The 25,985-nt window shown below is 37.4% G+C and overlaps 1 protein-coding gene across 1 annotated transcript in view; it reads right to left on the bottom strand.

Annotated features, from left to right (window-relative positions):
- The window catches only part of LOC311288469 (Fc receptor-like protein 5), a gene marked incomplete at its 5' end in the record, with an annotated part of 44,915 nt that extends 20,059 nt beyond the window's left edge, over positions 1-24,856 (bottom strand). Inside the window, 8 exons of the mRNA XM_084405890.1 lie at positions 341-604; positions 693-971; positions 1,047-1,331; positions 1,430-1,708; positions 2,709-2,993; positions 4,357-4,644; positions 23,851-24,117; positions 24,826-24,856. Coding sequence (XP_084262016.1) covers positions 341-604; positions 693-971; positions 1,047-1,331; positions 1,430-1,708; positions 2,709-2,993; positions 4,357-4,644; positions 23,851-24,117; positions 24,826-24,856 — 1,978 coding nt within the window. The remainder of the gene's footprint in view (positions 1-340; positions 605-692; positions 972-1,046; positions 1,332-1,429; positions 1,709-2,708; positions 2,994-4,356; positions 4,645-23,850; positions 24,118-24,825) is intronic.
- Positions 24,857-25,985: the final 1,129 nt, after the last annotated feature.

Genomic DNA, 25,985 nt, shown 5'->3' with positions numbered 1-25,985 from the left:
TGTATAAGCAGCGACAATTCTTCCAGCATCCCTCCTCCTCCCCATCTCCTCCACTATTTCTCTTATTCTTCCTCTGCGCTGTCCTGTCGTAGAGGGTTTAGATCGAGCCTCCTTTGAGGACAGCAAGCCAAGTTCATTTACTATTAACTATTTTAAGATTGAATGGCCATGCAAACTCACAAATAGATACGTATGGAGAAACTCATTCAAATAACTGAACAGAAGTCAGTCTGTCATCAGCTGCACAGAAAACAATTAGTGGAAAATGTCTTTAGACTGTAATTATAATTTAGGTTATAACATTAGACTAGTAGATGTCATGATTATAAACCGGACTCACCATGTACAGTGATGTTTCGAGGACGCCGTTTCTCTCCAGATTCAGACTCACACCAGTACACTCCAGTGTCAGATGTGCTGAGAGAGTCCATTACACATCGAGATCCTGTTTGATTTGCACACGTTTGTGTGTCTTTGTCTGTGTATCTTCTCACTGTCCATCCAGTAGAGTTACTCTGATCCTCACAGCTCAGAGAGAGAGAGTCAGATGAGAAGTGTTGACTTCTGCTGGGATTGATGACCAGAGACACTGAAGCAGAAACTCCTGAAAAGAGGAAAATCTCAATCAAAACTGACAGCACAGAGACTGCAGTGAAACACAGATCCGGATGAGCACAAGCATAAACCCTCACCAGTGATCCACAGTGTCTGTGAGCTGCTGTTGTGTGTGTAATAGGCTGGTCGTCCTCTCTCTGCTCTGCACGTATAAACTCCTGTGTGCTGTAGAGCAGCAGGACTGAGAGTGTAAGATCCTCCAGCTCCTCTGCTGCTGTCTGACAGATGATCATGATCTCTGAACCAGCTGAACGTCCAGCCTTTAGAGGAGCCTGAAACCTCACAGGTCAGAGTCACTGATTCTCCTTCAGTCAGCCACGGCTGTGGAGACACTCGCACTGATGCCTGAGCTTCAGCTGAACAAAACATCACGAGTTACAGAGCCGTAGAGAAACTGATGGAGAAGCTGATCACAACAAACACACACTCACCTGAGACAGTCAGTGTAACAGCATCACTGCGCTGAGAGCTTTGAGTGTGTATCTGTCCTGTACAGGTGTATTTACCGCTGTGAGAGAGATCAACACTGCTGATGTTCAACTCTTGTGTTGAGGTTCGGCTGACAGTGTTTTTATATTGGTTGTTGGTTCCCTCTATTTCCCATCTGTATGTCCACTCAGTGTCTCCTCCCCACTTTATATCACATCTGAGAGTGACTGTTTCTCCTCTAAACACTCGTTCATCAGGTCGTACCGTCACCACAGCTTTAGGACTCACTGTACAAACACAGATTATTGCATTTATAGTTTCAGAAGTTGTGTAGATATTGTCTCTGATCTGTATTTGTTGCATCACACACTACAGTCTCTCTCACCTGTAACATTTACCCACAGTGCATCACTGTATTGTGTGTAATAGACTGGTTTCCCTCTTCCAGCTCTACACCAGTACTGACCTCCATCAGACACTGAATCAATCTTCAGGCTGTAGGAGTTTGTTTCTGTCTTCTCTGTCTCAGGGTTCAGTGTGTGTTTGTACCAGTAAGAGTCCCAGTTTCCAGTGGACGGATCCATGCGACAGGTCAAAGTCACTGTGTTTCCAGTCAGTGCAGCTCCTGCAGGATCTGATGTGAGTTCAGGCTTCGGCTTTAGATCTGCAGGAGAACAACAGATTCAGATCCTCAAGACTCAAATAAATGAGCATTTAAATGACTAAAATAATTGCTTCAGTCTTCTTATTAGCACAGATGTGGCTGATACAGAAGTGCATAAGAAAAGAGTTGAGCTACACATTAGCCCTTCACTGTCACCCCTCTTTAATCACATAGACATGAACATCACTATCCAAATTTAAATAGTTGTAATTCAAGAATGCTTTGAAACATAGACCTGTGACTGCTCTAGTTTTAAAGAAGACATTTGGAAGATTATTGTAGAAGTGAAAAATTATGAAAGTGAAACAAGTTTATGAAATTGTATTTAGTTTGGTCGCAGTACCAAACCTTTTCACTAGAGGACAGCCAAGATCTGTTAAGGACCAAGGACGCCTCCATTTCCATATATGTTTAGAGTGATCTGAACCATATATTTCCATAATTATCATACAATTTATGAAATAGACATCTATTGAGAAGTAGTATGGGCGGTTTAGCAGTATTTTATTTGAATTCAACCTCTAATAAACACAAAAAACATGTATGTGCGTTACAGCTCGCGCCGCATCACAAATCAAGAATCAATCATTTGTTTCATTATATTTAAAACCTTTTCAGACCTTTTTTCCTCATAAAAATGTAATTAGTTTTATCTTTTGAACTGTTAGCATGAAAAGGAGTTTCTACCAATCTTTCATGATTTTTCTAAAATTTTGAATTTCAAAATAAAGGCCTGAACACGCCTAATGAGTCTTAAATATTCTAGTTGCTAATTGATAAATTACTGCTCCTCTGTCATTTATTTAAAAAAAATTAGTCAGCAAGCTTTTAAATGATATATAGTTTGTCAATATTACTTTAGGTTTTTACAAAAATATTGTTTAAAATATATAATGACAAATGTCCCACATGTGGGTCATGTGACCCTGCAGTGTCTCGATTGGTTGTGTGATCATGATCATGTAGAGAGAGTTTAAGAGGACAATGATGTTGAACTCACCCTTCACAGAGAGAGAAACAGCAGAGCTTGATGTTGATGAGTTTGGTCTTCCATCTCTCTGTCCTTTACACCAGTACTGACCCTGATCAGACTCAGTAGCTCCTCTGATAGTGAGAGTTTCTCTGTTTACAGTGTAACGATCAGACGTCTGTAATATTACACTGTCTTTATACCACTCATATCTCCAGTCACTGTGATCAGAGTTTATCTCACACTTCAGATTGACTGTTTCTCCAGTGAATACAGGACTGTCTGGTGTCACAGTCACTGTAGATGTGGGTAAATCTGAGAAGAAAGACAGAAACACAAACTAAGAGACTCAAACAGTGTTATGAGGACAGATGATCAAGTCTCCAAGCTTGTTTGCTGCACTGATGGTTTCATTAATCTCCAGACCCTTATGGAAAGAAAATATATTCCCCTATATATGAATGATCAATGTATGAAATGGTTTAACAGTATCTTTGAACATATAAAGAATAATATATTGTGTTAATATATTACAATATATTGAATAATACATAAAGAATTACCGCTTTTCAAATATTGAATAAAAGTGACAATATATTTACTAATATATCATAATGTATGGAATTTAATATTCAGTAATACACTTCATAATATATAGATATACTGTATATGAGATCAGATATGGTACTGCATGTGTAATATAATATTGTAGATATATTTACTCGTGCAACTTTGTGACAGACTATCACGTGCACTAGTACCTAAACAAGCACTAGCTAAAGAATAAGTACTAGGCAAGGCAGGTTTATTTATAAAGCACATTTCATAAACTATGGCAATTCAAAGTGCTTTACATAGAGAGGAATAAAAATAATCACAAAATAAAAGTACAGGAAAATTCAAACAGTTATTCAAAAGCTTTACATAGAAAGGAATTATAATAATCACACTATAGCAATTCATAGAGCTTTGCATAGAAAATAGACACAAAATAAAAGCAGGGGAAATTAAAACAGAAAGCAATTAAAAGAGATAAATGATACAGTTATAAGCCAAGCTCTGTTAATGACCATATAAGGACACCTCCATTTCCATATATGTTTAGAGTGATCTGAACAATATATTTCCATAATTTTCATACAATTTATGAAATAGACATCTATTGAGAAGTAGTATGGGTGGTTTAGCAGTATTTGATTTGAATTCAACCTCTAATAAACGCATAAAAAACATGTATGTGCGTTACAGCTCGCGCCGCATCACAAATCAAGAATCCATCATTTGTTTCATTATATTTAAAACCTTTTCAGTCCTTTTTTCCTCATAAAAATGTAATTAGTTTTATCTTTTGAACTGTTGACATGAAAAGGAGTTTCTACCAATCTTTCATGATTTAAAAAAAAAAAATTCAATTTCAAAATAAAGGCCTGAACACGCCTAATGAGTCTTAAATATTCTAGTTGCAAATTGATAAATTATTGCTCCTCTGTCATTTATTTTAAAATGATGAATATATAGTTTGTCAATATTACTTTAGTTTTTTACTAAAATATTATTGTTTAAAATATATAATGGCAAACATCCCACCTGTGGGTCATGTGACCCTGCAGTGTCTCGAATGGTTGTGTGATCATGATCATGTAGAGAGAGTTTAAGAGGACAATGATGTTGAACTCACCCTTCACAGAGAGAGAAACAGCAGAGCTTGATGTTGATGAGTTTGGTCTTCCATCTCTCTGTCCTTTACACCTGTACTGACCCTGATCAGACTCAGTAGCTCCTCTGATAGTGAGAGTGTCTCTGTTTACAGTGTAACGATGACCAGATGTCTGTAATATTACACTGTCTTTATACCACTCATATCTCCAGTCACTGTGATCAGAGTTTATCACACACTTCAGATTGACTGTTTCTCCAGTGAATACAGGACTGTCTGGTGTCACAGTCACTGTAGATGTGGGTAAATCTGAGAAGAAAGACAGAAACACAAACTAAGAGACTCAAACAGTGTTATGAGGACAGATGATCAAGTCTCCAAGCTTGTTTGCTGCACTGATGGTTTCATTAATCTCCAGACCCTTATGGAAAGAAAATATATTCCCCTATATATGAATGATCAATGTATGAAATGGTTTAACAGTATCTTTGAACATATAAAGAATAATATATTGTGTTAATATATTACAATATATTGAATAATACATAAAGAATTATTGCTTTTCATATATTGAAAAAAGTGACAATATATTTACTAATATATCATAATGTATGGAATTTAATATTCAGTAATACACTTCATAATATATAGATGTATATGTGATCAGATATGGTACTGCATGTGTAATATAATATTGCAGATATATTTACTCATGCAACTTTGTGACAGACTATCACGTGCACTAGTACCTAAATAAGCACTAGCTAAAGAATAAGTACTAGGCAAGGCAGGTTTATTTATAAAGCACATTTCATAAACTATGGCAATTCAAAGTGCTTTACATAGAGAGGAATACAAATAATCACAAAATAAAAGCAAGGAAAATTCAAACAGTTATTCAAAAACTTTTCATAGAAAGGAATTATAATAATCGCATTATAGCAATTCATAGAGCTTTGCATAAAATAGACACAAAATAAAAGCAGGGGAAATTAAAACAGTTATAAAAGGAATTAAAAGAGATAAATGATACAGTTATAAAATGAATTAGAGTAAAATGAATTAAAATCTTATTTTGACTGAGATTTCCCCATGACGGTCAGTATTCTTCTGTGGGTTTTCATATACCGTGGATTATCTGAGCGCATCAGACCAGTAATCTGTACCAATCCAGACCAGTAATCTGAACTAATCACCACAGTGTTCCCTTGACCGCCATGAGTCAGTCCCTCTCAAACTCCACCACAGAAAGAGCACTTGCTCACACTAGTAGCTCAAGAATAAGCACTAGTACTAAATGTGATCTAATACAGCGGTTCTCAACCTTCTGCAACTCATGGCCCATTAATGACTGATTAAAAACATTCTGAGGATCACCTTTCCAAATATGATAGTATGAACACAGAATAACAGAGAATTCAGAAAGTGCAATGATATTCTCTGCTTTTAATCTGTTATGCCACTGTAACAGACTCAAGTCAGCTATAGATGAAAACTGTCCTTATATAAAAACACTTGTCAGGTTTACTCAGTAACAATAACAGGCTAACACACCTGTAACAACAGGTCAGACACACAAGAGGGGAACATTCTCTCTATTCATTAGCAGAAATGTTCAACTAAGTTCATTCACCCCAATTTACATACTGTAAGTATAATTTATCAAATACAATTAGCGATATTAACATGTTTAAAACAATATTCTTTTGGCTTCCCAACACAGCCCGGGTGTTTTGAGTTCATGTCTCTGCAGCTTTGATGGTTTTAGCGCCTCATTTGACAACATTTCTCCACATTCAACACACTGCGCCTTCAGCTTAAGGGGACTGCATACCGGACTATGGAAAGCCAAGAGGGCAATATCTGTCTTTGGAAACGTGAGCTTTTGTTCTGAATGTATTTTTGTTTTATTTCTTTATTTTATTTCTTTATATTTTATTTCTAATGCTATGATGCTTGTCTGTTGTCTGATTAAGACATTTCATATTTTGTACCAGGCCATATATGGTTGTTTATATTGTTCAATAAAGTTATTAGTAAAAATAAATAAATAAATAAAATAAAGAAGAAACTACTGAGCCTATTGTTATTGTATACAGCGCACAAGGTTTACGCACATGCTCCGAGTCTTCTCCAGTTTTAGTGTATCTCTGTGGCAGAATTACAGCGCCACACACTGGTCTGGCATGTGAACTACATCGTTTTGAGTCGGTTCAGAGCCCGTCTACGGAGAGCCTGGCCACTCCCTATTAAGTCCTATTGTACCGAATTTTGGTTGTAGTTCCACCAGAGTTCCACTGGGGCGATCGCCCATGAGTGCAAAATGAATGGGAGTCTATGGAGCTAGACGGCTAAATGTGTCTCTTTCACCCGATTGCCATTGAGAAATCTCAGATTCGATTGTAGGTTTTGCAAGTTCAACATGGGTTATAGGTCGAAAGTTGAATGAACGACTACTTATGTCCTTTCGATTTCTTACAGGTTGAGTTGTTGTTGCCCATAACAAGCTAGCATTCTGCTATTGAACGCTGATTGGTCAGTGAAGGACTGATTACGACCAGAGATACCGCTTGATGGCATCGTGACATCCGAAGCAGGACCAGAAACAAACAAAACAAAAACTCTTCTAGCACGTGTATTTACGTGTTTTGTTGATGCCTCGAGAGAAAAGAAAGTGCAGAGCGCGAAAGCACCAAAGCAGCTTTGCCGTAAAGGATTGCCGTAAAGCAGTATCTCTGGTCGTACGATGTGTATGACGTCATTGACACTTTAAAAGACTTTTTAAAGCAAATAAGTGACTCTAAAAAATCGAACACCCAGCAATGTGTAATTTCTTTGCATCTCCTTTCGAATACAACATTCAAATTAATAGAAAAAAAATTATATCCTGAGAAAAGTGGATTTTGATGGGTATAGCGCCATAGACCTCCATTCATTCTGCACTCGCCTGCGAGCGCCCCCGCATGGACAGAGACGTGTTACTGCAGCCAGTCCAGAAACCGGAAGTAACAAGAGAGTGCCAATTCTCTTCATATTAGACATTCTCTGGTCGGTTTCGGTGGTTTCGTGCGTACGCAATATAAAAATATTTCTTTAGAGGACGTCGTGATTACATTTTTTTTAAGTTTTTTTTTTTTTAAGATTGGATCAGGAAACTCTGGTTTGGTGTGGATGTGGCCTTACTAGTTGTCATATCAACAATATAGTGAAAAATCTGTGGATGATATTACTGAACATTTATTTAACCATAGTGTATAAAAGGCTCTGACATTTCTGGGTGCCTGCCGCTTTAAGACTCTTCTTCTGTGGTTATAACTGCCATACATATTATTTCTGTTATTTAACATGTTTTTGTTATATTTGTTTAATCCATTCATGAATATTGAGTGTTTAGTTTAACTAGGAACTAAAGTACATTTTGCGTTGCACTCTGACACTTTTAAAGGTGCAACAGGAAAAACACATATTTGGTCAGAAATTATTCTCCGTGTGTGGATTAAAGTTACACGTGTTTTGAGTTAAGAAGTAAAGAAGATGTTTTTCATTTTTGTTTTTTGAACCGGGTATTTTCAAGTGAACTCATTCCCTCTTGGTTGTGTGCAGCCAGCGAGATATGTGTATTACGTTTGTATTTCCCGAGTGTATTTGTATTTAACTCTTTATAGTGTATGTGAACGTGATTATCTTTATATTGTCATACTGTAGTTTGACGGTGGATTTCATTGATGGTGAATGTGATGGCGGACAAAAGGATGACAAGAGCAATAAATCCATCAGTAACCAGAACCGTGGTGTCGTTTATTTCCTGGAGGGAGTGATAGTGGTTACGGTAGAGGAAGTGTGTAGCTAGTGTGTTGGTTATAGTGGGTACGGAAACGTGTTCAAGTTCAACAGCATAGTTTAGCCTACGTACCTGTGTTGTGTAGCTTCTTTAGTCCCTTCTGAATGATCCACCTTCCAATATTCATGTGTTGAGTTAATGACGAAAAGTAAGTGACTGTCACTTTGTTGTGTTTGTGTTTCTATATTGTAGAATTACCGTGCATTAACATGTGCCCAGCGTGATGAGTGAGATTTATAGTGATAGAACAATGTTTATGCTGTAAAACACTGTAGGAAATAATAAGTTAACTGGTGTGAGCCTTCTGATGTCTAAGTTACGTAGTAACGTTTATAACATTGAGTTAAGAAGAGTTAATATCGTGCTCAGGAGACCATGTGCGGACGCTGTTGTGTAGTAGCCTTGTCTGGCCAGAGGATGTCGCCATTGCTCCTTCTGTAAAACCCGTTTAATACAGTTTCATGTGAACTGGTCAGTGAGAGAGGTGAAGCTCCTTATATTTCTCCAAAGAGTAATATTATCGTTTATGTAATTGCAGATTGTTTAAAGGGGCATAGCAATGTTTATTGAGATATTTATGTTTGATGATCCTGATTTGTATTATGTGTGTGGATTTATTATTTACGTTGCATAGTAATTTAAGTTCTGTAACTGTTTAAATGACAGTACCTAATGGTGATTTATTTGTTTTTTTTATCAGACTATAATGACAATACTGGATATTGTAATGTTCTGATGATTATTGCTGGAGCTCAATACAGTTAAAAGAAGAAATTACATCTCTTCGTCTTTATTCCTGTGTCCTGACCGATACACCATCCTGTTTACTGGCTGAAAACCTTGATGAACTAGCCCTACTAGAATACCTCACTAACACATAGCTAAAGTGCATTTCTTAAATTAATTTTTCATGTTTTTTTTTTTTTTTTTTTGTGTGTAAAAAAATTATTGCATCACAATAGTGATTGTCAAAACATTTTTGTAACTAAACTGAATTTTATTAGGCTTAGTGACAACATGTTACAATGTTAAGGCTACATGGTACAATTTCTGGTTTTCAATTCAATTAGGCCAATTGTGATTTGATTTAATATTGACTCATTTAAATAAATATTAGGTAGGCTACACAAGATAGGCATACATTTTTCTTAAGAAAAAAACAACTCACCTAATGCTGTAAACATACAGAGAGATATATAATGCGTTTTTTTATTATAATAACAACTTTATTTAATGATATAAGTAAAAACATAATAAATATGTAATATAGAACACATATTTAGCAAAATACTCTCTATAGCTCTTTTTTTCTAGCCAACTAATGTGCTAGGCTATAGCCTATATTATGCTCATCAAATGGCTTTCCTGAGGTAACGTTAAATGTTATGTGACATAATTGTTCTCCAGCTGTTTTATTGACCCATTTGTTTCATTGATTGGTCGATATTATGTATGAAGGAATATACATTTCGGTAATTTTACTGTATCTTTCAACATTGTTCATTCGTGTTTATTTACTAGCTAGAGATAGGTTCACCTGCCGCTAGGAATCTGTCGTGTCCACTGATCTATATAATGTCATTCTATATAGATCAGTGGTCGCGTCACATTTACAAGCGCCAAAACGGTATTTACTGTTTGAATTTCGTAATTAAAGTGACAGAATCTGAGAGCTGAGTTTTTTTACATCATAAGTAACCTGCTCTGTCTAGTCTGTCGGTCTCCGTGTCCTCTTTGCTTCGCGATTTTTCTGTGCGTGAGAAAATAGATGTGTCGTGAGAGCGTATGAAAAGTGTCCCTTCGCAGGGAGCTTGATTGACAGGCGATCTAACCAATCATAATCCGCCATCCGCCATTTTGTCCGACAAAGCAGTCAGGAGAGATAGCAGATTAACATGGGAGGATTTGAACTTGAAAAACGGAATGTACTGACGCCTTTCCACGGTTTAAAACAACATTCCTTCTTATGTTCATTCATGTTTATTTGATGCTATAAATGAACTAGAAGGTAGAGATGATCGGTTCACGAGCAGCTTTAACTTATGCTCTACAGCGATCTGTCAGACACATTTAAGAGCCACAAAACGGTATGTATCGTTTAATTTCTTTTAAAAAAATGACCAAATTTGAAAGGTGAGACTTTGTTTAATATGTTTAATATCAAAAGTAACCGAAAAGTAACCTGGTCTGTCCTGTCTGTCAGCGTGTTGTCAGTCTCCTCTCTGCTCCGCGATGTATTTTTCACCGTGTGTGAGAACATGGTGTGGCGTGAGAGCAGTGTAGCTTGTCGGACATAGCGACAGTAACTAAGGGGGGCGGGTCTTTGCGAAGGGTGAATTGCGTGTGTCTCACGGTGTGAATGCGTGAGAGTTGGCAACTCTGAAGCTAACTGCGAACTGGTTCACTTCCTGCACAAGACCCGCCCTCCTCTCTAGCAATTCATTCTCCCATTGGCTGTGACAGCTGTGCGCACTGACTCTTGAATCAAGGTGGTAGGTTGAAGGGGACCAGTGTGTTATTCAAGTCAGATTAGGGCCTGTTCACATATCGCGTCTTTTGCGCGCTCAATTTCGTTATTTCAATATTAGTTATAGTTCAGAGTTTTAACAGGTTATGTGACAGACACGGGTAAGTTTATGGATGAGTAAGTGGATAATCGTAACTTTTTAATGATAAATATCATCATATAACAAATGTAAAAAAAAGGCCAGACATAAAAAAAAAATAAACTTATTCAGCCATATAATCTTTACAAGCACAGATTGTTTTTAGTTCAGACAATCTTTCTTTTTAAATTTATTGAAACCATCAAAAACAATATAATTTGTGTTCACAGTAATATACTTCTCAATAGTTTAATCAGTAATAAAAAAATAAAAATAAAAAATGTTTAAAGATTACAAGTTTAAAATAATATTGATTGCACAATCTGCAGTAAGAATGTAAATTGCATATTGAAAGAAAGGTGAAGAACGACTCGCTGCTTCTTAGCGTCTGTTTTCATGGATCTGTGTCTCATGTCGAAGCTGCGTCCTCTTGACGTCACATTTATCGGCCGCATACGTCATAAAGAACGTCTTATTTCAGGACAGTCACCATTATAAAACTGAGCGTTATTGCTAGTTAAGTGTAAACTGTTGTAGTTTCCTCATGGGAATGTAATGGTCAGTTTACTGAGATGAAGAGCCTCATGACGTTTGCGGCAGATAAATGTGACCTCCGGAGGATTCAGCCTTCCAAATGAGACACAGCCGGTGACTCCAGGATTTGATGATCTGTTGAGATTGAGAATGTGTGTGTGTTGTTCACCATGAGCTCTGAGTGACTGAACTTACTCACAGCGGCCTTTCTGGAGCCCATAACCACGAGTGAGAAAGGTCTATATTAACACCAGTATTGGTGTCGGCCCGATACTGCGCTCTCATATTCATACTCTCATATTCATACTGCGCTCTCATATTCATAAAATGCTCCGATACCAACAACCGATACTAATGCAGTGTGTGTGTCCAGACAAAGAAACTGACAACAGAGAGTATAATGGGGATAAAAAAGCTGGTTAAAAAAGAAAAAAGATACAATAGAAAGTCATCTGAAGTAAATGTATCTAATCAGTGGAATATTAAACTAAACAGTAACGCCTATATTGCTGTTATGAGACGCACAAGATTGTCGAGCGCATCTCTTTCTCACAGACATCAGTGGAAAGTTTGTAGTGAAAGTTTTTATGAGGACAATGATGTTCAACTCACCCTTCACTGAGAGAGAAACAGCAGAGCTTGATGTTGATGAGTTTGGTCTTCTATCTCTCTGTCCTTTACACCTGTACTGACCCTGATCAGACTCAGTAGCTTCTCTGATAGTGAGAGTGTTTCTGTTTACAGTGTAACGATAATCAGACGTCTGTAATATTACACTGTCTTTATACCACTCAGATCTCCAGTCACTGTGATCAGAGTTTATCACACACTTCAGATTGACTGTTTCTCCAGTGAATACACGACTGTCTGGTGTCACAGTCACTGTAGATGTGGGTGAATCTGTGAAGAAAGACAAATTTGTCAATATTTTATGTCACTAAATAGTTTCATTCAAATTCCGCTGAGAACTTTTAGAGGTTAAAGATTCTCTATAAACTCACTTTATTTCCACTATAAATGCAGTGATTATTAGGGGTTCAAGCATGAAATGCTGAAACCCTATTGTAATTGTAAGGATTCGTAAAACGCATCGTGCAGGACAAACCGTAAGGCCTAGAGACTTGAAACCTGGCCAGATGGTAGGCCTCAATTTGGGGACAACCTATCAGAGTATGACCCCGATTGGCCCATAGGTGGCGCTACAGCAATCAAAATCGCTCATAACTCTTAGACCGTTTGTCCCAGAATCAAGTGTCTTATATCGTTGGAATCCTTGGCTCAAGGCGGACAAAATGGCTGTCTCCAATTTGCTCGCCCTTCAGGCGCCAATTTCGAGTAAATTGCATTTTTTTGAAAAACCTATTTTTGCGCACTTCTCCTAGGTTTTTGGCCCGATCGGAACCAAACCACTGCAAGAATATTCTCTGGAGTCTGACAATCAATAATCATCCAAAAAATTCTAAATTTCAATTAACGGTCGATAAGGGGAACCAAAATCTTTGATGGCACCAGGGCCACTTTTACTAAAACGGTTATAAATTGTGAACGGAAAGGAATTTTTATGCTAAACTTGGGATACATCTTCCGGAGCTCAACCTGAGATCACTTGAAAAAAAAATCGCAACAATTGGCCACTTGGTGGCACTATTAAACAGTTATAACTTGTGAACGGAAAGAGATATTTTCGCAAAACTTGGGACACATGTTCATGAGCTCATTCTGAGGTCATGTGAAAAAAAAATCATGACAATTGGCCACTTGGTGGCACTATAAAATGGTTATAACTTGTGAGCGGAAAGAGATATTTTCGCTAAACTTGGGACACATGTTCATAAGCTCAATCTGAGTTGGCATGAAAAAAAATCGTGACAACTGGCCACTTGGTTGTGCTATAACAGTGAAAAAAATCATGAAAATAGCTATAAGCGCACCCAACTGTTAGTCTACTGAAAATTGGCATGCAGTGTCTTTGTCCAGGGTGCCATGATAGTCTATGAGAACATTGGTGTATCTAAAAAAAACTCAGTATACGTCATTGGCACAATGCCTTGAAGGAGCCTTAGAAGTTTCAAGCCAGTGTTTTTTCACAGGAGTGACCTCCTAAGACTCCTGAATCCTTGCCGAGTCCAACAATACCAAACATGCCAGGTTTCGCCTTATGGTTTTTGTAAGTGTCATTTAGAGCTTTAAAAAATTGTTTATCTTCAAAGCCGTTAGTCCGATCGAGACAACAACAAAAAAAACAAAGGAAATTTGAAAACATAGGTAAATAGCTAAACAATAAAGCCAAAATGTTAAAATTATGATAGGAACTGACAAAAAAAATTCACCCATGGATCATTTTGATGCTCTCACATGTTTGAAACAAACAATGATGGATTGTGATGAAATTTGTTTTGAATTGGGAGTGGCGAATCCCCGTCCATACTGTCATTGACCATTCGCAAAGACCCGCCCACTTTACTTACTGTTGCTATGTCTGACAAGCGACGCCACTCTCACACCACACCAAGTTCTCACGCAGTGAAAAATACATTGCGGATCAGAGAGGAGACTGCGTGCTGACAGACAAGTACTTTTGATATGAAACAAATGGCGCTTTTCCACTACAGCTACACAGTACCAGCTCGCCTCGGCTCGGCTCGGCTCGACTCGACTCGACTCGACTCGGCTTTGTTTGGTTTTCCACTGTGTAAAAGTTGTGCCTGTACCTGCTTCCAGGTACTTTTTTTCGTACCACCTCCGGCGAGGTTCTAAGCGAGCTGAGGCGATACTAAAATGTGACGTGAAAACACGGCAGACTGCTGATTGGTCAGAGAGAATCGTCACTATTCACGCGCCAGACGGAGTATCCTGAATAAAAAACAGCAAAAACAAAAACATCCAAAAACAGCATACACTCGATTTCCTCCATTGTCCTGTGTGTGTGGCAGCGGATGTATCTCGCGTAGAAGATTAAGTCACGGCAGTTTCCTGCGGCGTCGCTATGACGACCAGGTACTATTGTGGAGGTACTATCAGCAATGGAAAACGGAGCGAAAAGCGAGCCGAGCCGAGTCGAGTTGAGCTGGTACTGGTAATGGAAAAGCGCCAAAAGTCTCACCTTTCAAATGTAGTCATTTTTTAGAGACATTTAAACAATAAATACCGTTTTGTGACTCTTTAATGTGTCTGACAGATCGCTGTAGACTCAAGGCTCAGGTAAAGCAGCTCGTGAACCAATCACCTCTTCCTTCTAGTTAATTTATAGCATTAAAATAAACATGAATGAACATAAAAGGAATGTTGTTTTAAAGTGCTAAGACGTCAGTACACTTTGTTTTTCAAATTTAAATCCTCCAAAGTTAATCTACTAACTCTCCTGACTGCTTTGTGGGACAAAATGGCGGATTATGATTAGTCAGATCGCCTGTCAATCAAACTCTCTGCGAAGGGTCAATTGAGAATGCCCGTGCGCACAATCCTGATCTAATCGACAACTTTGCAGTTGCACATAGGAAAGCCCGGAAAATCCCGCTATAATGTAAGAGAGCATCTTTTTTATGTATTTGGACCTAGGCCTAACAATGTGTTATGGTGCGCTGTCACCAGTGTTTTATTTGTGTGTTTTTTTTGGTGAGCGTAGGCTCCTCCTAATTTTGTTAGTCATCTCATCTCTTATATGCTGTGTATGATCATATCCTGCCCTATTCATGGTATACTCGTGGACATTGCGTCATCAATGTCATCAATTGCGTCATCAAGGGGCCCGCCTTGATAATCCTACTTAAGGCCCCGGTGTTGGCTCGTTACGCCACTGAATATAATTGTCTAAACTCCTTATCAAAATGACATATTTGGGTAATTCTTCAACTATGGTACTCTTTGAGCTAGAGAGTTTCAGAAAATAAAAACATTTCTACAAACAGTTTTTTAGTATCAGTTGGTTTCTCAATCTGTCTAGAAACCTTCCCTTAAGTTGGCTGTGATGATTTGTATTGATTGAATAATATATATATTTTGCCATTTTTATCAGACAGTCCAAGAAAACGGTCATTTCCATCACATAGCAAAACAAGTGTTTTGAAAAGAAAATAATTAAATATCTTCTGTTATAAATATATTTGATTAAATAGCACACAAATCTCTGATCAAATTTGTAATTTATTTATTTTTCAGAAATTTAACTGTAAAGATTTTACAATGTTTACACTAAAAAACACCTAAAACTAGATCACTGGAACATTTCATTTACTTATAATAGCTCAAAATCATGTATTTCTCAAAGTGTATACACATATCTTACCCCTAACTGCACAATTATCAACACCACTGAATATAGTTGTTTTGATTGTATGTTTTTTATATATTTTACTTTAAAATATGTGTTGTGGTGGAAATGACATGGCGTGGCGGAAATGACATAGATAGGCAACTTCCAGTTAAAAACTATTTTTCTACTGCTCTATGGTGAACCAGAGCAAATCAATAAGCAACAACATTAGTGAACAAAAACATATAATAAATATTTTTAAATGAAAAACAATGAAAAAAAAACATGAATATGTGTTAAAAATCAGCAAATCATTTCTTCACTGCTTTCTACATGCTGAACTAGAACAAACTAGTACAAACTAGAGCAAACCCTTTATGTCATCATTGCCTTAATATAACCTTAATATAACCTGTAGAATATAATGTTGAATAACAGATAAAATAGGCAATATTTAAGTGGATCTGATTTTATTCTTTCTCTATATGATCTTGACCTCTGTGCTGTGGTATTGCTTGCCATCTTAAAGAAAGAGCCAAGACATCATGTCAAACTTACTTATCTATTGTTCTCTTATTTACCAACAATATTGTAACAATAACAAATAAGAAAATATTTCCTTACTACCTTAACTTAACCTTTTCATGCATGAATTATGATAACCTCAGTCAGGATTTTTTTTCCTATGTGTTTTTATTGCTCTTAGGGCATGAAAAACAAGATTTGAATAGTTTTTTTGTTTGTTTGTTTGTTTTTTACACATTTTTCAAAGAGATTTTCAGATGTCTCAGACTTGAGTGGACAGCATGCGTTTATAGTTTAAACTTAAGAGATACTGTATTAAACATACCGTAATACAATAATCAAACAGATAAAGTACGTGTATTTAACAAACTAATCAATAAAATTATATCAAATCATGTGAAAACTATAAAATATATACAAAAAAATATAAATGCAAAATATTGCAAAGGCAGTTGAACTTGATACAAGTTGCACTTCGTGTATCTTTGATATCAGAACATGAGAACGTGATTCCATCAAAATTTTCTACAGTCTGTCAAAGTACAACTGTGGAAACCATTCAGTATGGAGATTTACCCCTTTTTAGCTGATAATTCTGATTATGTTCAAGATGGACATGCACATTTCTATCATAGCCCTCCTCTGAGAAAACCTAGCGATACGTTTTTTTCAATCTCATCTGAAATGATCAGTGTTGGGGGTAATGCATTACAAATAACATGCACAATGCATTCAGATTACTTTTTGATGTTACAAGTAAAGTAATGTGTTACAAGTAACATGCATTACCTAATCAGATTACTTTTTGATGTTACAAGTAAAGAAACGCATTACAAGTAGCATGCATTACAAAATCAGATTACTTTTTGATCTAACAAGTAAAGTAATGCATTACAATTCACATACATTATGTAATCACATAACTTTTTTGATGTCAATGAAAATTACATTCTAATAATACAAATACATTTATTTACAGTCAAAAAGGTCACTGCAGATTAAGTATTTTCAAAAACAATATTCACAGTATAAGTATGAACTGTAGCTGAAATATAGCAATTGATGCATGAGGTTCACTAGTGGACAGATGATTAATCAGATTTTTCTCCCAATCTAAAATCAAAACTTGGAAAATTTAACTATGATAGGACTCATTAGATATTGCTTGATGCTGCAGTATATTTTTTTTACCTACAAGAGTCTCCTAAGATAGAAGGAATGGGTGGATATTCCAGAGCAACTTGGGTCTGACTGACCATTGGCCATCTTGGTTTGGAGGGGGAAAAAATCGAAACACAACGGCTTGCCACTTGGTTGCAATGTATAGGATGATGCATCAGGGTCCAATGAAGAGGATGATGTGCAACTAAGCCAAAAAAACCCGTGCAAATTTAAGAAAATGCTTTTTTTAATAGCTGTCCACTGCAGTGACCACTATGCATGAAAGGGTTAATTAATTATATATTTTTTTACATTAAAGTTTTAGTATTATAGCCCAAATAATTTGCTGTTTAGCACGAACAATGTCATTTCCACCACAACCTGTCTTTACCACCACAATGAACACCGTGGTGGAAATGACATTTCCCCCCTTTCTCTCTAAAATATCTCTCTAAAATATCGTGCTATGTTAGCCTGCTAATATTAGTTTTAGAGTTAGCATTAAATATACACAAATTACACATTATTAAATTAAATTTATCCAGTTATTTGTACGTCCATGTGAAATATGAGCCGTTTGGAAATGACGACTAATAAACATACTCTCAGTTTTAGTCATATTTACCTTGATTTTTCTTCTATTCATTACCCCCTAAAGAGGTCACCCTTTCACCCAGCCTTGTGTTCCACTGTGGGGTTTCTGTTGCTATGATTACCAAGTATACAAACCTAAAACAATGATCCCAGGATTATATTTTGTACAGTGTGGTGGAAATGACAGTGAACCCAAGGGACAAGGGTTCTACTTATGAAAAATATAGGAAAATGTGAATAAATATTGCAATATATAATATGTATAATTGAATTAGACATTTTATCATTTGTACTTGAAATCTACATTATTTAAATATTTAATTTAAAATTAAGCGAGGTTGAAGGTACAAAGTCTGGCTTAGGGACAGAGGGAAAACAGTAAAAACCATGCATAAAAGGCCTCATATTATATTAAAAAAACAATGACTGAGCCATTTTATAAGTTCCCCTTGGGGTGAAGTAAGTGTGGAAAAAAAACAAAAAATAAGAAATGTTTTTTAGATTTTATTATTTTGTCCAGGGACAAGAAAAGTACCATAGTTAAAGAATCACCCATTTACAACAAATTTGACACATATAGGCACACTTTGAGTACTACTAATAAAAGTGGTGGAGATCAGGCAAGACTGTAGGAAGACTCAGGCAAAAAGGTGCTATAACTGTAAAAACGCTTTAAAACCATAGATTTCCTATGGCAAACTGCATGTATTGGCTGTAAATTTACTTTTTCATCTATGATGGCAGTTGTTAAATGCTTGCTAAATAAAACGTAATGTCTTTTGATGGTTGTGTGATTAAAGGCCTTAACTGCTTGAACCCCGATAAATGCTGCTTGCAGCTTTCATTAAACCTGTTCCTTTGTGTTTTGAGTGATTTCTGTCGAACATCTGCAGTTTATTTTCCTCTGTAAAACTCAGTAAAATGATCCTGTATTTCTGCTGTGAAATAACTGGACAGTCTGAACTTTCTGTCTCTGTTTCTGGTCACAGTGTTCAGAGTTTTGACAGTGACAGTCTTTCTTTTTCTTCTGCAGAACATCAGTGATCAGAGATGACTGGAAACTGACAGTAAACAGAGGCTGTGTGTTTTATTTCTAAACTGTGTCTCTGGACAGGATGATGGAGACTAAAATACTCTTCTTAGTCATGATTTCTGTCATATAGAGTAATTGGACTTATTTTATGACACATTTATGGTGCTTTTGTGTCCTTTTTAAACTCTAAAAGTTCACCATCTCATTATTATAGCGATCAGCACATTATAAATATATAAAATAAATCTAAAGAAGAAAAATATACAGATTCGGAACGACATGAGGAAGATTAAATTATGGCAGTATTATTATTTTCAGGTGAGATAATGAAAGTTCATCAAATGTCTATCAAACATTAGAATTAAGATTAATTTCATCCAACACTCAAAGTTTCAACATTCATAATCAGAGACAGAACGACGACAGGATCATCTGAAAATCAAAGCAAAGCTGCATTTGTATAAAAACTTCAGTAAGTGCACAAAACGATATTTATGGAAGTATGAAAACAATATTTTTTTAAATTAAAGTGTATAACGGCCAATAACACTGCACTTCTTTTAGCTGTTTCTCAGGTCTGTGTTCACATGCGTCAGACAGACGTCTTTATCTGTTATAAGATCACACTTCAAGTAAAATACTGCAGCTTTACAATGTATTTCAGATCTCTGCATTCAGTTTCATTCAGTTTTGCTCCTTCAAGTTTGAACTCAAAAAATTAAACAGATTGAAACCCTCAAAAGAGGAGTGAGAACCGCATTATTAGTGTGAACGTAACATCCCAGTCAAAGACTCTCGATTGTATTTGTGATCATAAATAGTACAGAGAGTTTATGAGGACAATGATGTTGAACTCACCCTTCACAGAGAGAGAAAGAGAGCTGAATGTTGATGAGTTTGGTCTTCCATCTCTCTGTCCTTTACACCAGTAGTGTCCCTGATCAGACTCAGTAGCTCCTCTGATAGTGAGAGTGTCTCTGTTTACAGTGTAACGATCAGACGTCAGTAACTTTACACTGTCTTTAGACCACTCATATCTCCAGTTACTGTGATCAGACTTTATCACACACTTCAGATTGACTGTTTCTCCAGTGAATACAGGACGGTCTGGTGTCACAGTCACTGTAGATGTGGGTAAATCTGAGAAGAAACAGAAACATAAAGACTCAAACTGCTCTTTCAGGGAATAAAGCTGATTGTCCAGAAGGACCTTCGGTTGTAGACGCTGGTTGTAAATGGGAATGTTGCTGGTATAAACCCTGCAGTGAATGAACTGTTAAACATCACTATTGTGTCTTTGAGCAAAGCATTTGACCAGCGGTTTCCAGAGGGATTTAGTTCATGGTGCCATTCTGTGACAGAAATACACGACACTGGTCTTGGTCATATGGTGATTAATATACTTTAACCACAACCATAACCAGCTAACAGGGAATGTTATCATAACTTTGGCTAACGTTAAGGATTTCTCAAAGTTATGAACAAAAATTATTCCAGTAACATTAATAAAATGTGTGTTCAATGTTATCTGGTCTGTAATAACGTTCTCAAAATTAGCACAAAAACTGTAGTTTCTTCATCTTTAACACTCTTGGACCCATTAGACATCGAGTTCATTCAACACTGAGGATTTTGCTGTGAATCACGTCACTTGTAAAAAAGGCCCCATTGTGGCCGCTAAGCATCAGACACTTTACTGTGACTCTCTCTCTCCTATTGGAAGACACCTCGCTTCACCTGGACTCTTAGCCAATCACAAGTTGACTCAGGCTCGCTGCACGCTGGTGGCATTCTGTCCGAGACTTTTACCAGTAGTGTCCGCTAACCGCACAGACTTACAACCCGCCTTGCCCTTGATACAACTGTCCTATTTTAGTGTGCGTCTTTACAAGTAAGAATCGGCATTTCGTTGTTCTTTTACTGTCATTGCTAAGGCTAGATTGGTAGTGTTTTGTCTGTTCAGTGTTGCTAAATGTAAGCTCAGGCCAGAGTGCGAATTACCCCACCATAATTGGGGGGAACTGCTCCTTCACTTCTTCTATGACCATCATGGTCCACTACCATATCAATCCCCACCGTGATCGCCACGTGCAACATGTGTTGTGCAACACACATAGTCTAAACATGCGACAAACTGATAATCACTAGGCTAAAGAATATCTCATTGTTATTATATATCCAAAAAGAGAACTGCACTGAAATACCTTTCTAATTACTAGTAAAAGTAATACCTTTACAAGAAGCCTATTGCCTATTTCAGGGTTTTTCCTGGCTCAAAATGAGGCGGAGGTGGTAAAATCATAATAATATATTTTAATAATATGCTAAGTAAATGTGTATTTTTTTTGTAGATCATCATATAGCCTAATGTGTTTCCCACAATTTTTCTGTTGGTGGAGCTTGGTATCTCTAGGGGGGTCTGGGGGCATAATTTACATTGAAAAATTATAACTGTATTAAATTCGATTTTTTAAATATTTTTGAATATACAAATAAGGAATGTTGAAAAGAATGATACTTTATGAAACTAGCGTTTTGTCATTTAACGTTGACACTTGCTTGAGAAGTTGAAGTCGTTCTCTATCTCCGTTGCTTCTTAGCCTGGTAATACCAAACTCTGCTTCTTCGCTTTGCTTCGTAGACAGAGTCTGGCATGGCATAATTGAAAAGCGTTTTCTTTCTCGCGGGGAGGCGCTTGTCTGAAGTTTAAAATCATTGGTTCCCGTAAGCCAATCACATAACGTTTGGTTATGGCGTGTGTTATGCGCATGCTCAGCCGCATCTAACTTCATGTAGTATGATGCGAAAACAAAACCATCGAGCGAAATACCGGAGTGAACATGGCTGTGAACGACTTTTGCAGCTTATGTGAAGTAAATCTACGCATCCACGGTACAATCAGTGTCTACGTCACGGCTCTCAGCCCGCCCTCTGTTCGTTGATTGGCCGGCTGTTTTCAGGCCGGAGGAAAACGGAAAGCTATTACGCTGTCTCAGACTGAGTACAGAAGCGAAATGAAATTGAGCGGAAGTAAGAAGTCTGACGTAGTCAGGCTAGTTGCTTCTAGCCACGGTGGTTAAAAATGGTACAGTCCACAATAGGGGTGTCTGAAATCGCTTTACATTAAAATGTTCCTACAGTGAAAATAGGAGTTGACTTATATTGTAACTGTAATTATATTTTTTCACAATATCAGAAACATTTTCTGACCCCCCCAAAACTGATATTTCTGTCCCTTTGTCCTTCATTGGGGGGTATAGTACCCCCCCAGTACCCCCTGTAATTCGAACTATGGCTCAGGCTTTTCCTGCTCGGCTAGGCCTCGTGTCGTGATGCTTCTTTCTATCGATGTATTATAGGTTGTCACTCGGGCATTATCTTTGGTTATACATTGTAGAATACCAGGTAAGCACCCTCTGCGCATAGTTTGTAAGCTATTCGCCTTCAATCCAGCTAATTGGCTATAGGGCACGCACCTCCCACATGTACACTGGTAGTCATGTGACACCTCTTGGCGTGGCCTGCTGGTGTAGTTATTTATGCGACCAGCAGAGGGAGCCATTGTATTGCGAATGGTTTATCCTTTCTCATTGTTATGGTTGGAGCTGTTTATGTAATATTCAAGTTTGAATAAAGACTTGTAATTCCATATATGTTAGGGAATTCCTGAATATACGCTCTAGGGGGCAGTGGGTGAACGGGGTGGTATGTGAAGCTGTGGGTTTGGGGGTGGAAGGAGAATAAAAATGGAGACCCGCATGTGTTAAACTGATCTGAGACTCTGGTCATTTTTTCTAAAATAATACAGTTTAGACCCACAGAACAGCCTTTTTCATTCTTTTAATTCCAGTTTCGGCCATGTTAAAATATTATTGAATTTTATTCCTGCTATATTATTACAATAGGATACAGTTAATACAAATAGAGGTTTAATTGTTGCATGATAATCATTCATTTGCATTCAACTATTTTTTTTTCTTATTTCTTTTATCTGTTTCAGAACCACACATCAATGTACATATTCAATCATGCAGTTGTAAATTCAATAAATACTTCCGATGAAAAAATCTTGTGTGATTCTGACCGATCACCCGCTGTGAGCTCTACCTAGTGTGGGGTGGTGGTGGCGCAATGGATAAGACACATGCCTTTGGTGTGAGAGACCCGGGTTCGAATCCACTGTGAGACACCAATGTGTCCCTGAGCAAGACACTTAACCCCTAGTTGCTCCAGAGGCGTGCGACCTCTGACATATATAGCAATTGTAAGTCGCTTTGGATAAAAGCGTCAGCTAAATGAATAAATGTAAATGTACCTAACGATCCACAAACTAAATCAAAGAAGCCAGTCTTCTTCTGCACATCATTATAACTTTCCCTATTGGATTAATTAGTAAAGTTTTTTTGAGGAGGACTTTTGAGTTGTTAATACAAATTAGGGTAAAAGAATATTTCAGGAACATCAAACTAACCTTACAAAAAAAAAAAAAAAAACCTCCACTAGCACTAAGAAAAATGGACACTTTAAAGTTTCCATCACCAAAACTAAAATGTTTTAAAAATGTCTTTTGAACAAAAATGTGTAATCTGTGAAAACACTCTGGTCTGGGTTTGTGGTTTTGACTTCAACACTAATAATCTGTAAGTCACGTCATTCTCTCTGACTTCAGGACAAAACTCATCAGAACTGCTCAAGTCCTTTTCTATTCTCATGACACTCATGAATATCTCCTGTAACCATAGTGACAGTGACTAAATATCAAAGATGGAGACGCTTATAACACTGGAAAGTCACAATTTACATGAATTTATAAAGAACTAAAACCTCCACAAAACACACACACACACACACAAGACGTGCAGTTACTGAATAATTACTAAAAAGTGAACTGTCAGTCCTCTTATAACAGCAGATGTGGTTGAAAATTATAAGTGATGATCATTAAACAGATGTGAATATGAAGACTCACCTGATACAGTCAGTGTAACAGCATCACTGATGTCTGTCCATGAGTCTGATCTCTCTCCTCTACAAGTGTATTTACCCCTGCGAAACACATCAGCTGTGAAAGTGATCTCTGCTGCTGTTGTTGTATATGGATAGACAGTGTATCCATCTCTAAACCAGCTGTATCTCTGAATGTCTCCTCCTCCCTGTATGGCACATGTGAGAGTGACTGTCTCTCCTATGAACACAGGCTGATCTGGCTTCACCTTCACCGTCGCTACAGGTTTCCCTGAGAAACAGAAGTAAATATTGAAAAGCATCGCAGTATTAAGATCACTTCATGAACTCAAAACTTCATCAGGAGAAAAACACTTAAATTAAAAACCTAGTTTGCTTATAAATGGTAATGATTACATCAAAAATGTATGTATTGGTAAAAACTAACTGAAACTGATATATTTATCCAGTCTGCATGTCCTTTGTATTATTGCTCTCCCAGTTCTGACCAGTAGATGATGCTGTTTACAGTCTGAGTGTTTAAAGATCTGAACTGAACTTACTAACTTCAGTCTGTCTGTTCTCAAGCCCTTTTCTCTTCCAGCCCTTCAACCAAACCACACTGAGTGAATAAAGCTCAGCATTGGTGCTCAAGATCTTAATGACACACAGTCAATAATTAATATTGCAGCAAAAACTCAGAAACATGCAAATAAAACTCATTTCTGTTTTATACAGTGGATTATGATCTTTTGAAATCAATGTCTGACTGAACTACTTTACAGCTGCAAGACTGTTTGATTGATTGAATAAATAGCAGATTTCTGTGATGTTTTGCAGCTTAAGGAACTACAGTCAGATGATTCTGTGAAATATGCAAAACATGGACATAAAACATCAGCAAACAGACAAATGAGGGATCCTGATGAAGACAAATAAACTACTACAACACAATTCACATTAGTTAAAAACTAAAATGTACTGCAGTAACGGACAGTACCTTGACTGAGTCCAGAGTGAACGAGGGACATCAGCACTAAAAGCAGAAGAAACAGATATGAAGCTTTTCCATTCATTCAACACAATGTAAATCACACACTGAAACATGTCTAGAGTTTATTCTACATGAACTGAAAGTGTTTTTCTGTTGTGATGCTCATTCAGGAGAACTGATGGATTATTGTCCAGCATTCAACATCATCACACACGATGACGTCACAGGACTCGTGAACTGATACGAGAGTCGATTCAGTGATTCACTGTTTGATTCACTGATTCACTGTTTGATTCACTGATTCACTGTTTGATTCACTCATTCACTGTTTGATTCACTGATGCTCAACAATAAAGCAGCAGTTTGAACCATAGATATCATATATAATAGGCTTGTTCGACTTCATGCAGCTCTGCGCAGACCGATCGGCGGCTGACTTGAAGCAGTGCATGGCGGTTAGAAATGTTGTCCGACTTGATACAGCGCCGACGCCACGTGACTGTGACGTATGCCATCAAAGTACCGCGAGAGCGATTCGAGAGTAGCCGGGGAACTCAGCCAGCGCAGCTTCTCAAGAGCGGCTGCACTGGGCTGCACGAGGGCTGATGACGACACAGCTGTTCCACGATTGGCCGGATTCACCGCATGACAACGATCACGTGTTTCGTGTTTATTCGAACAGCTTTAGTTCCTCTAAAGCTCACAAATCATTTTTTTATAACAGTAAACACTCTTTTCATGTTGTTGCGATGTTATATTGTGTCATGTTTATCAAATTAAAACTGATTAAAAAACGTAGACTCCACTTCATTGATAGTTAGCTAGTTTATGTTGAACTTTATTCTTGTTCAAACAGACGCTGTATGAAGCAGTAGCTACATAAAGTATGAATGAAAATGTCTCTGAAACATCTGTGTATTATTTGGCAAATATTGCATTTATTTCACTTCAGTTGTGATAAAGTATGCAAACACCACGTGAGCGGTCACTACGGGAACCAGAATGTGTCCGACTTCACGTCTCCGTTTGCAGCTCCTCCCCGCCTGCACGCGGCTACTCTCGCCGATCGGTTACATCCAGCCGCAGCCGATGTCGAACCAAGCGGCAACCTCCCCGTCTCTCTCTTGAAACCAACACGGAAGTGAGTTAAACTGCAATTCGTTGAC

The sequence above is a fragment of the Rutilus rutilus genome, assembly GCF_951802725.1.
Source record: "Rutilus rutilus genome assembly, chromosome: 3".
Lineage (NCBI taxonomy): Eukaryota > Metazoa > Chordata > Actinopteri > Cypriniformes > Leuciscidae > Rutilus > Rutilus rutilus.
The sequence above is the reverse complement of the archived record's forward strand: the minus strand, read 5'-3'. Positions and strand labels throughout refer to the sequence as shown.